Source organism: Pleurodeles waltl, chromosome 1_1 (genome assembly GCF_031143425.1).
Source record: "Pleurodeles waltl isolate 20211129_DDA chromosome 1_1, aPleWal1.hap1.20221129, whole genome shotgun sequence".
Taxonomy (NCBI): Eukaryota; Metazoa; Chordata; class Amphibia; order Caudata; family Salamandridae; genus Pleurodeles; species Pleurodeles waltl.
This window is the reverse complement of record NC_090436.1, coordinates 1004611937-1004624759: the sequence shown is the minus strand read 5'-3', so window position 1 is coordinate 1004624759 and position 12823 is coordinate 1004611937. Positions and strand designations below refer to the sequence as shown.

At 50.3% G+C, this 12823-nt stretch overlaps 1 protein-coding gene across 6 annotated transcripts in view; it reads right to left on the bottom strand.

The window, feature by feature from the left end:
- The window catches only part of LOC138291300 (ankyrin repeat domain-containing protein 17-like), a 1121799-nt gene that overhangs the window by 970131 nt on the left and 138845 nt on the right, over positions 1-12823 (bottom strand). For all 6 annotated transcript variants that reach the window (XM_069230308.1, XM_069230310.1, XM_069230309.1 and 3 more), the window contains exon 6: positions 702-935. In XM_069230308.1, the coding sequence (XP_069086409.1) occupies positions 702-935 (234 nt within the window). The remainder of the gene's footprint in view (positions 1-701; positions 936-12823) is intronic.

Here is a 12823-nt window from a genome sequence, read left to right as displayed (position 1 = left end):
ACATTTGAAATTTTTATATATTTACATTTTAAGTTAAAAACAAGTTTCAGTAAAATAAAAGCTTAACTATTTTCTCATAATGCACTCACATTAAAAAACATTTTTATCAATTTTAAGAAGTCTAAAGATTATTAAAAATACATTTTAGCAACTTTGCTGTATTTATATAAACTTACAATCTAAGTTAATTTTAGGAGGTAGTGTGTGTTGTATATTTTTACACTCGTAAATTCAGTTGTAGGAGTCTCCAACACCTCACTGAAGGTGGTGGAGACTCTTAAGTCTACATCTAGCTATAAACCTGCACTTGAAAATGGTAAATAGCACAAAAGTGTAGATTTATAAATAGGTGTAGGAGCAGAAAAACACATGCAAACTTACCTTTGTGAATCAGGCTCTAAATATTTAGGTAAACCGCTACCAGCTTGCAAAGAATTTTAGGGCAGGCAGATCTCTTCACATAATTCCTGAGGACATTTAGCACCTGCAATTTTACGTTGGTAGACGAGTCAAGGTAGAAAGGCAGCATGAGCAATTTCTTACACAGTGCCAGATCTCAGAGAAACAAACAAGCCTGTGTGTTGGCTCATCTTATATGCTCTATGAAATACATCATCATTGGAGAATTCAGCTAGAGGTGACAATGTTGCACAAAGACGATAACTTTATGGGAGAGTCAAGCATTACATAAATAGCTTTACCTTTATAACATGCTAAAGTAAGTGCGCTCTCCTTAAACTCATTGGAATGAGTGTTGATGCCTGCTCCACTTTCCAAGAGCACTCTAGCAACTTCCACATGTCCTGCACTCCCTGCTTCCATAAGTGGAGTATGCCCATTTTCATTGTGGTCTTCTATGCTGGCACCTGATTCCAACAGAACCTTCACAACATCTACATACCCTCCTGCACAGGCATATGTAAGTGCTGTGTTCCCTACAAAAAACAAAAGACAGTGACAATTATCGCTTTATCAATGCTTCCATGTATTTTAAGTAAAAAAAAAAAAAAAAAGGACATTCAAACTAATATTTTGTTTTCTTTAAAACTAAAACAGGACATTAAAACGTATAGAGGTAGCACTGTAAGAAATTGAGGAAATTAACTGATTCCCATGCAGACATCAAAAGACTTCAAGACTTTAATTGCTGTAAAAGTGCCACACCCTTAAGCATCTAAGACAGACAATGCAGACTGTCAACTGACAGGAATTAATAGTTGACAGACAGGCCTTGTCACTTTTCATCATCATTATCTGTGTACACTCCGTGTATTTTCACCCAACATGTGCATTTCTGGATGACCTAAGAAAAGCAATGTTATAGCATTCCTCTCATTTGCCTCTTTTGCCCTCTGGGGCACTACCCCCAAATAAGTAAAAGATACTTGTAAGAAAAACACTACTTACCTTTAACAATTGGTTTGAGCATGAACTCTTAGGTTCACATGCTTGCACACTCCTTCCATCTAGTCCTGGGAACCCATTACCGACACAATGCTTACTTAAAATGAGGATGGTAAACCATGTTGCAACATTACATATGCCTGCAGGAGAGATATATTGCCTAGAAAATCCAAAATGACTCAATTTTGGGACTGGAATGTGCCCTAAGCACAGAACGTAGCGTGCGGGTGGACTTGACATAGAAAACTTTAATACACTTAACAACCCATTTGTGGAGAAGTGTGGCACAATGGTTAGAGCGTCAGACCCTGATGCAGTGGTCTGGGCCGGGACCAAGGTTCAATTCCCACCTCGGTGGGTTTTGGCCTCCATTCCCTTGGACCAGATAATTCTCGCCTCTGTGCCTAATCTAAATAATGGGTCCCACTCTAACTCTGTGGAGATTAAGCAAGCTATTGCCCAATGGCTCTCACAGCACTTGGATGCCTGGCTTCACCCTGGGGCTGTCCAGGAGTGGGTGCCTCACAGGGAAAAGCCAGGAGGGGTTCCACAGCGGTATGCGTACAGCGCCTTGAGACCCTAACGGGTGCAAAGTTTACAGTTTTTTTTTTACCCATTTAGCTAGGCCTATTTTGGAAACAGCGTTTTATAAACGAGGCTTGTGAAAGGCAACAAAGTTTTTAGAAATATAAATCTAGCACACAAGGGCCCTTTTTAAATAAGTGTGCAAAGCCCTTTCTGCAACCAACTGTGGTGAGAAAATTATCAATAACAATGATTTGATACGTAAGGGGGAGGAATTAAGCAGAAAACGAGGATTTGTTTTAAGGACATTCTGATCTTTTTCAATTGAATAAATGGATTATCTGCCGATAGGGCCTGTTGTTCACTTACTCTCAGAAGGGAAGTGAATATAAAGAGAAAAGAAGCCTTTCATGAAAGGACTGCACCCGACATGTCAAATGGCTCAAAGGGCATCCCAATGAGCCAATTGTAGGAAGCTGGCCCTTTACACCGTATGATAAAAAGAAGTATGCTGCGTAAAGATGCCAGGTATCCCCATAGAAGTTTGCAGGGCCTTCTTTAAAAATCCCAAAGTGCTCTATTTGTGGTAGGGTGGTCAAGCAGTTTAGGCTAATCAAAGAGGAGTGTTAGACATTTTCTGCATACACAAAGCCAAAAAATAACACACAAACTCAATAAGGGGATCCATACCTATTTAGAAAAATAACACACTTTCATATATTATTTTAAACACAAAACATCGCTATTGGGTAATGTAAGGAAATGCCTCCTTGGCATGGTTACCCCCTGATTTTTTGCCTTTGCTGATGCTATGTTTTGAATTGAAAGTGTGCTGAGGCCTGCTAACCAGGCCCCACCACCAGTGTTCTTTCCCTAACCTGTACTTTTGATTCCACAATTGGCACACCCTGGCATCCAGATAAGTCCCTTGTAAGTGGTACCCCTGGTACCAAGGGCCCTGATGCCAAGGAAGGTCTCTAAGGGCTGCATCATGTCTTATGCCACACTGGAGACCCCTCACTCAGCACAGACACACTGCTTGCCAGCTTGTGTGTGCTGGTGAGAACAAAACGAGTAAGTCGACATGGCACTCCCCTCAGGGTGCCATGCCAGCCTCTCACTGCCTATGCAGGTATAGATAAGTCACCCCTCTAGTAGGCCTTACAGCCCTAAGGCAGGGTGCACTATACCATAGGTGAGGGCACCAGTGCATGAGCACTGTGCCCCTACAGTGTCTAAGCAATACCTTAGACATTGTAAGTGCAGGGTAGCCATAAGAGTATATGGTCTGGGAGTCTGTTTTACACGAACTCCACAGCACCATAATGGCTACACTGAAAACTGGGAAGTTTGGTATCAAACTTCTCAGCACAATAAATGCACACTGATGCCAGTGTACATTTTATTGTAAACTACACCCCAGAGGGCACCTTAGAGGTGCCCCCTGAAACCTTAACTGACTATCTGTTTAGGCTGACTGGTTCCAGCAGCCTGCCACACTAGAGACATGTTGCTGGCCCCATGGGGAGAGTGCCTTTGTCACTCTGAGGCTAGTAACAAAGCCTGCACTGGGTGGAGATGCTAACACCTCCCCCAGGCAGGAGCTGTAACACCTGGCGGTGAGCCTCAAAGGCTCACCCCTTTGTCACAGCACCACAGGACACTCCAGCTAGTGGAGTTGCCCGCCCCCTCCGGCCACGGTCCCCACTTTTGGCGGCAAGGCCGGAGGAAACAAAGAAAACAACAAGGAGGAGTCACTGGCCAGTCAGGACAGCCCCTAAGGTGTCTTGAGCTGAAGTGACTCTAACTTTTAGAAATCCTCCATCTTGCAGAAGGAGGATTCCCCCAATAGGATTAGGGATGTGACCCCCTCCCCTTGGGAGGAGGCACAAAGAGGGTGTACTCACCCTCAGGGCTAGTAGCCATTGGCTACTAACCCCCCAGACCTAAACACGCCCTTAAATTTAGTATTTAAGGGCTTCCCTGAACCTAGGAAAACAGATTCCTGAAACTACAAGAAGAAGAGGACTGCTGAGCTGAAAAACCCCTGCAGAGGAAGAACAGAAGACACCAACTGCTTTGGCTCCAGACTTACTGGCCTGTCTCCTGCCTTCCAAAGAAACCTGCTCCAGCGACGCTTTCCAAGGGACCAGCGACCTCTGAATCCTCTGAGGACTGCCCTGCTTCGAGAAAGACAAGAAACTCCCGAGGACAGCGGCCCTGCTCCAAAAGAACTGCAACTTTGTTTCAAGTAGCAGATTTAAAGACCCCTGCAACTCCCCACAAGAAGCGTGAGACTTGCAACACTGCACCCGGCGACCCCAACTCGACTGGTGGAGAACCAACACCTCAGGGAGGACCCTCCGGCGACTCCAAGACTGAGTAACCAAAGTTGTCCCCCCTGAGCCCCCACAGCGACGCCTGCAGAGGGAATCCCGAGGCTCCCCCTGACCGCGACTGCCTGAACTCCATTTCCCGACGGCTGGAAAAGACCCTGCACCCGCAGCCCCGAGCACCTAAAGGAACGGAACTCCTGTGCAGGAGTGACCCCCAGGAGGCCCTCTCCCTTGCCCAGGTGGTGGCTACCCCGAGGAGCCCACCCCTTGCCTGCCTGCAACGCTGAAGAGATCCCTTGATCTCTCATAAGAAACCATTGAAAACCCGACGCGTGTTTGCACACTGCACCCGGCCTCCCCCGCGCTGCTGAGGGTGTACTTTGTGTGCTGACTTGTGTCCCCCCCGGTGCCCTACAAAACCCCCCTGGTCTGCCCTCCGAAGACGCGGGTACTTACCTGCTGGCAGACTGGAACCGGGGCACCCCCTTCCCTCCATTGAAGCCTGTGTGTTTTGGGCACCTCTTTGACCTTTGCACCTGACCGGCCCTGAGCTGCTGGTGTGATAACTTTGGGGTTGCTCTGAACCCCCAACGGTGGGCTACCTTGGACCAAAAACTGAAACCTGTAAGTGACTTACTTACCTGTTAAAACTAACATTACTTTACCTCCCCCAGGAACTGTGAAAATTGCACTGTGTCCACTTTTAAAACAGCTTATTGTGTTTTATGTAAAACGTATACATGCTAATGAAATGATTCAAAGTTCCTAAAGTACTTACCTGCAATACCTTTCAAATGAGATATTACATGTAGAATTTGAACCTGTGGTTCTTAAAATAAACTAAGAAAATATATTTTTCTATAACAAAACCTATTGGCTGGATTTGTCTCCGAGTGTGTGTTCCTCATTTATTGCCTGTGTGTATGTACAACAAATGCTTAACACTACTCCTTTGATAAGCCTACTGCTCGACCACACTACCACAAAATAGAGCATTAGTATTATCTCTTTTTGCCACTATCTTACCACTAAGGGGAACCCTTGGACTCTGTGCATGCTATTCCTTACTTTGAAATAGCACATACAGAGCCAACTTCCTACAGGTAAGTATTTTAAGTTATCACTTTTAAAGTATACATCAAATACACTTGCGTTGACTATGATGTGGTAATGTTATCCCTATGGGAAAAGAAGCATATAATGAGTCCAGGTGTTTGGCAAAGACATATAGCACTATTCCTCTGGAGTTAAGGTAAGTATGGGCCAAGGTCCAAGGCAGCAGAGCAGCAACTAGTCACCTCAGTAGGTTCTGGGGCATCCAGGTGAAGAGGTGCTTTTCGGCGTTGGGTGCTCCAACGTTATCCTATGGGAAAGAAACATACTGCATATGGATGCTTCGCAACATGTTACAGGACTTTTCTTCTGGAGTTGAGATAAGTATGGGGCAAGGTCCAAGGCAGCACCAGCAGGTTCACTTTAATGGGAAACTGTCATGGGGAAAAGAGGCTACAAGTAGGGACTGGGTGACCAGTGAAGCTGAACCCACTGGCAGGCTCATGTCTCAATGGTCTTTGGCACATAGGGCCACAGTCGATCCACAGCAACACAGGCTGGTGGGGGAGGGTGTTGGTGCGGGGGGCATGTGCAGTGGTGCTTTGTCCGGCAGGGCTGCATCATGAAGACTCCTCGCGGTTCTTGGTTCCTGCACAAACTAGGCTGCAGGCAGCGATTGGGAAACCACTCTGGCCAAGCACAAGGTGGAGTTCAGCTCTGGAGGGTCTTGAGGACCATGGTGGCCCATTTCAACTCAGGATGGGGGCTCAGGTGCAGCTGGGCTTTTTGGGGCTGCGGTTTCCACGGTTCAGGGTTCTCTCGATTCTTCTTGGATGCCTTCAAGGTGCGGGGAATATCCCGGCTACTCCACTAGAGATGCTGGTGGTTCCTTGAAATGCCAGCAGCCCTCCCAGGCTTTTGGAGGCTGAGTAGCTTCAGGACAAGTTGACTTTGGCGCAGTTCTCTAGGACAGCAGGCAGGTGAGCAGGGTTGTGGGTCAAGTCCATTGCTGCTCTCGTGTCTTGCTTTTCACAGCTCTTCATTGTCCTTCTTAGGTCAGTAGAACCTGAGTTCCTGGTGTCAGAAAGCCAACTAAATACTGAATTTAGGGGCATTATTGGGAGTGAAGGGTAGTAGCCAGTGGGCTACGTACCCTTGGGGTCACTACACCCATTATATGACCACTTCCTGTGAGAAGTGGACATAACCCTGTCCCATAGTGTTACCTTGTCCCATAGCACACTAGAAGACTAGTAGGTTTCAGGGGGTACCTTCTGGGTGCATGTATTAATAAATCTATCACTGGAATCAGTTTGAGTTTAATACAAGATGTTTGATACGCAACACTACAGGTTTCAGTAAAGCCACTATGTAGTTGGGAAACTTGTTTTGATCAGTGCCTAGTACATACCTTAAAATAGCTTCCCTGTTCATCTGTAATGTCTAAGAATTGACTTAAAGACATCACAGAGGGATATCTGCTCATGCAGTTATGTCCATACATGGAGCAAAAATGTAGGAAGTTGCCTCTGTATATACTATCTCAAAGTAAGAGAAAGTGTACACATAGTCCACTGGGTTCTTCTTCTGGGTTCTTCTTCTGGGTTCTTCTTCTGGGTTCTTCTTCTGGGTTCTTCTTCTGGGTTCTTCTTCTCTGTTCTTCTTCTCTGTTCTTCTTCTCTGTTCTTCTTCTCTGTTCTTCTTCTCTGTTCTTCTTCTCTGTTCTTCTTCTCTGTTCTTCTTCTCTGTTCTTCTTCTCTGTTCTTCTTCTCTGTTCTTCTTCTCTGTTCTTCTTCTCTGTTCTTCTTCTCTGTTCTTCTTCTCCCGCTCTTCTTGTCTTCCGCTCTTCCTGTCTTCCGTTCTTCCTGTCTTCTGTTCTTCCTGTCTTCTGTTCTTCCTGTCTTCTGTTCTTCCTGTCTTCTGTTCTTCCTGTCTTCTGTTCTTCCTGTCTTCTGTTCTTCCTGTCTTCTGTTCTTCCTGTCTTCTGTTCTTCCTGTCTTCCGTTCTTCCTGTCTTCCGTTCTTCCTGTCTTCCGTTCTTCCGTTCTTCCGTTCTTCCGTTCTTCCTGTCTTCCGTTCTTCCTGTCTTCCGTTCTTCCTGTCTTCCGTTCTTCCTGTCTTCCGTTCTTCCTGTCTTCCGTTCTTCCTGTCTTCCGTTCTCCTGTCTTCTGTTCTCCTGTCTTCTGTTCTCCTGTCTTCTGTTCTCCTGTCTTCTGTTCTCCTGTCTTCTGTTCTCCTGTCTTCTGTTCTCCTGTCTTCTGTTCTCCTGTCTTCTGTTCTCCTGTCTTCTGTTCTCCTGTCTTCTGTTCTCCTGTCTTCTGTTCTCCTGTCTTCTGTTCTCCTGTCTTCGGCTCTTCTACCTCCTCCGTCTTCTTCCCCTGAGCCTGCCCTCCTGCTCCTTCCTCATCCCCCTCCCTCACTCGCCTCCCCCTCTCTCACCCCTAGCTAACCCGTTCGCTATCTACCTCCCTCACTCCTCCTATCTTCCTATCTCTCTAGCTCCCTATCTCACTATCTAACTCCCCCACTCTCCACCTCCTCCTACCTATCTGTCTATCTATCTATTTCCCTATCTATCGACTTCTCTATTTGCTCTATCTATTTCTCTATCTCTCCCCCCCCTCCCGCCACCCCCTCTACTACCTATCTCCCTATCCTCTCACTCTACCTCTCTCCCTCACCCACCTCTACAACCCCCCCTCCTCTATCTTCACAACCCTACTCCTATCTCTCTCCCTAATCTCCAAACCTCCTAACACTCACCCTCCTCCACCCTAAACCCCCTCCCCCAGCTCCTCTCACTCTACCTGTCCCCCCCCCTCCCTCGCGCTTTCCCGCCGCGACCTCCTGCACGCCCCCGCCCCCCAGCTCCCATTCGCCCCCAGCTGACCCCTCCCCCCCCCTCCTACCTCTTATGGCGGCCGCTGCGCGACTGCGCAGCGGGCGCGCGCAGCGGGCACGCCGCTGGCGCGCCGGAGGCGTGCCAGAGGCAAGCCCGTCCGCGCCTGGCCCGCGCCCAGCGCCACGACCCCTGGTCCCCAGCTCCCCCAAGCCCCGCTGATCCGCTACGACCCCACCACCCTCCACGCCCTCAACCCAGGGCGCTCCAAAACCTGCTTCCTAGCTCACCCCAAACGCACCCATGGACCCTTCGCCTGCAACTCCTCCAAACGCATCTTCCACCACGCAACTACCACGACCACAAGCCCACGCGCCATCAACCACCTCAAGTGCATCCTGATCAACGCTCGTTCCGTCCACAAGCACGCCGTTGAACTTTGGGACCTCCTGGACTCCACAGCCCCGGACGTCGCCTTCATCACGGAGACATGGATGAACGCCTCCTCTGCTCCAGACATCGCTACCGCCATCCCCGAAGGCTACAAGATCTCCAGAAAAGACCGCACCAACCAAGTAGGAGGAGGTGTCGCCATCATCTTCAAAGACTCCATCAGCGTCACCACCTCCACCGAAGACCCCCCCCTCGCCGCTGAACACCTGCATTTTCAGATTCGCACCGACCCAAGGACCACCCTCAGAGGATCCCTCGTCTACCGTCCTCCCGGACCTCGCGCCTCTTTCAGCGACGCCATCGCCGACTTCATCTCCCCGCACGCCCTCGCCTCACCGGACTACATCCTCCTAGGCGACCTCAACTTCCATCTGGAACAAAACAACGACCCCAACACCACCACCCTGCTCGACAACCTCGCCAACCTCGGCCTCAAACAACTGGTGAACACCGCCACCCACATCGCCGGACACACGCTCGACCCTATCTTCTCCGCCAGCAAACACGTCTTCTTCAGCCACACCTCTGCCCTACACTGGACCGACCACAGCTGCGTCCACTTCACATTCCGACGCGAGACCTCCCACCTCCGCACTCAACCCATCCCTCATCGACAGTGGAACAAGATCCCTGAAGAGCAACTCTTCTCCGCTCTCGCCGCCAACCAACCCACCCTCACCACCGACCCCAACGACGCAGCTCTCAACCTCACAAACTGGATCTCCAACTGCGCTGACAACCTTGCTCCCCTCAAACGCACGCATCGACAGACCAACACCAAAAAACCTCTCTGGTTCTCTGACACCCTCAAAGAATCAAAGAAAACTTGTCGTGCCCTTGAGAAGGCCTGGCGCAAGGACCACACCGCTGACAACATGACCGCCCTCAAGAACGCTACACGCGAACACCACCACCTGATCCGCACTGCCAAAGGGAACTTTTTCACCGACAGACTAGACAAAAACAGCCACAACAGCAGAGAACTCTTCAGCATCGTCAAAGAGTTCTCCAACCCCAGCGCCAACGCCGTCACGCCCTCACAGGATTTGTGCGAATCCCTCGCCACTTTCTTCCATCGCAAGATCAGCGACCTCCACGACAGCTTCGGACACCAGACCCAACCATACACCACTGAACCCGCTTCCCCGGACATCACCCTCAACAACTGGACCCACATCAACACGGAAGAAACCAAATCCATCATGAACTCTATCCACTCCGGCGCCCCTTCGGACCCCTGCCCGCACTTCATCTTTAACAAAGCCGACGACATCATCGCCCCGCACCTCCAGACCGTCATCAACTCTTCTTTTTCTTCTGCTACCTTCCCCGAATGCTGGAAGCACGCTGAAGTCAACGCCCTACTAAAGAAACCTACGGCTGACCCAAGCGACCTGAAAAACTTCCGCCCCATCTCTCTTCTACCTTTCCCAGCCAAGGTAAGAGAAAAGACCGTCAACAAACAGCTGACCACCTTCCTGGAAGACAACAACCTGCTCGACCCTTCACAAACCGGATTCCGAACCAACCACAGCACGGAAACCGCCCTCATCTCAGTCACAGACGACATCAGAACCCTGATGGACAACGGTGAAACAGTCGCCCTCATTCTCCTCGACCTCTCGGCTGCCTTTGACACCGTCTGTCACCGCACCCTAATCACCCGCCTACGCTCCACCGGGATCCAAGGCCAGGCCCTGGACTGGATCGCCTCCTTCCTCGCTAACCGCTCCCAAAGAGTTTACCTCCCTCCGTTTCGCTCAGAACCCACCAAGATCATCTGCGGCGTACCTCAAGGCTCATCGCTCAGCCCGACACTCTTCAATGTCTACATGAGCCCCCTCGCCGACATCGTACGCAAGCACGACATCATCATCACCTCCTACGCCGACGACACCCAACTTGTACTCTCCCTCACCAAGGACCCCGCCAGCGCCAAGACCAACCTACAAGAGGGTATGAAGGACGTCGCAGATTGGATGAGGCTCAGCCGCCTAAAGCTGAACTCTGAAAAAACGGAAGTCCTCATCCTCGGCAACACCCCGTCCGCCTGGGACGACTCCTGGTGGCCCATGGCCCTCGGCACCGCACTGACCCCCGCAGACCACGCCCGCAACCTCGGCTTCATCTTGGACCCTCTTCTCACCATGACCAAGCAAGTCAACGCCGTGTCCTCCGCCTGCTTCCTCACTCTCCGCATGCTCCGTAAGATCTTCCGCTGGATCCCCGCCGACACCAGAAAAACCGTGACCCACGCCCTCGTCACGAGCCGCCTGGTCTACGGCAACACCCTCTACGCCGGGACCACAGCCAAACTCCAAAACCGCCTGCAACGCATCCAAAACGCCTCGGCCCGCCTCATCCTCGACGTACCCCGCAACAGCCACATCTCCGCACACCTGAGACACCTGCATTGGCTCCCAGTCAGCAAAAGGATCACCTTCCGTCTTCTCACCCACGCACACAAAGCCCTCCACAACAAGGGACCGGAATACCTCAACAGACGCCTCAGCTTCTACGTCCCCACCCGCCCCCTCCGCTCCGCTGGCCTCGCACTTGCTGCCGTCCCTCGCACCCGCCGCTCCACGGCGGGTGGGAGATCTTTCTCCTTCCTGGCGGCCAAGACCTGGAACTCCCTCCCCACCAGCCTCAGGACCACCCAGGACCACTCCGCTTTCCGGAGACTCCTAAAGACTTGGCTGTTCGAGCAGCGATAACCCCTCCTTTCCCCCCTAGCGCCTTGAGACCCGCACGGGTGAGTAGCGCGCTTTATAAATGTTAATGATTTGATTTGATCCAAGGGTTCCCCTTAGAGGTAAAATTGTGGCAAAATTAGATCATTCTAATGCTCTATATTTTGTGGTAGTGTGGTCGAGCAGTAGGCTTATCAGAGGGTAGTGTTAAGCATTTGTTGTACACACACAGGCAATAAATGAGGAACACACACTCAAAGACTTACTTGAGGCCAATAGGTTTTATATAGAAAAATATCTTTCCTTAATTTATTTTTAGAACCACTTGTTCAAGATCTGAAGTAAATACATAAAATGCAAAGTACTCCACACAGGTAAGTTAGAACTTTGAATTAGAGCAATAACATACACCGTTTTTGTTAAAATGGCAATGAGCTATTTTAAAAGTTCAAGGCAACCCCAAAGTTACCACTCCAGCAGCTCAGGGTCGGTCAGGTGCCGAGGTCAAAGAGGTGCCCAAAACACATAGGCGCCTATGGAGAACAGGGGTGCTCTGGTGCCAGTCTGCCAGCAGGTCAGTGCCCGCGTCCTCGGGGGGCAGACCAGGGGGGTTTTGTAGAGCACTGTGGGGGACACAAGTAGGCACACAAAACATACCCTCAGCGGCACAGGGGCAGCCGGGTGCAGTGTGCAAAGCAGGCGTCTGGTTTCAGGTAGAAAACAACGAAGGGACCTTAGGCTCACTCTAGCGGTGCAGGTAGGGCACAGGGGGGCATCTCGGGCCGGCCAGCCACCACCAGGGTTAGGCAGAGGGTCGTCTGCGGGTAATTCCTGCACTGAAGTTCGGTTCCTTCCGGTCCTGGGGGCTACGGGTGCAGTGCTTGGTCCAGGCATCGGGTCCCTTGTTACAGGCAGTCGCAGTCAGGGGGAGCCTCTGGATTCTCTCTTCAGGTGTCACTTTGGGGGTCCGGGGGGTCGTAGTCACCAGGGAGTCCTCCCTGTGGTGTTGGTTCTCTGGATCTGAAGCCGGGGGCATCAGGTGCAGAGTGTGAAGTCTCACGCTTCCGGCGGGAAGAGTGAGGTCTTTGAAGTTGTAGAAAAGTTGCAAGAATGTTGCTGTTTGTTGGGCAGAGCCACTGCTCATTGGAGTTTCTTGGTCCTGGGATTCAGGGCAGCCCTCTGAGGCTTCAGAGGTCGCTGGTCCCTGTTGGACGTGTCACTGGTTGCAGGTTTTTGAGTCAGGAGACAGGCCGGTAGAGATGGGGCCAAAGCAGTTGTCTTCCGTTGTCTCTGCAGGGCTTATAGGTAAGCAGTCCTTTTTCTTGTTTCAGGTTGCAGGAATCTGATTTCCTGGGTTTTGAGGTGCCCCTAAATACTAAATTTAGGGGTGTGTTTAGGTCTGGGAGGGCATTAGCCAATGGCTACTGTCCTGGAAGGTGGCTCCAAGGGTACCATTTACAAGGGACTTATCCGAGTGCCAGGTGTAAGGAAATGCCTCCTTGGCATGGTTACCCCCTGACT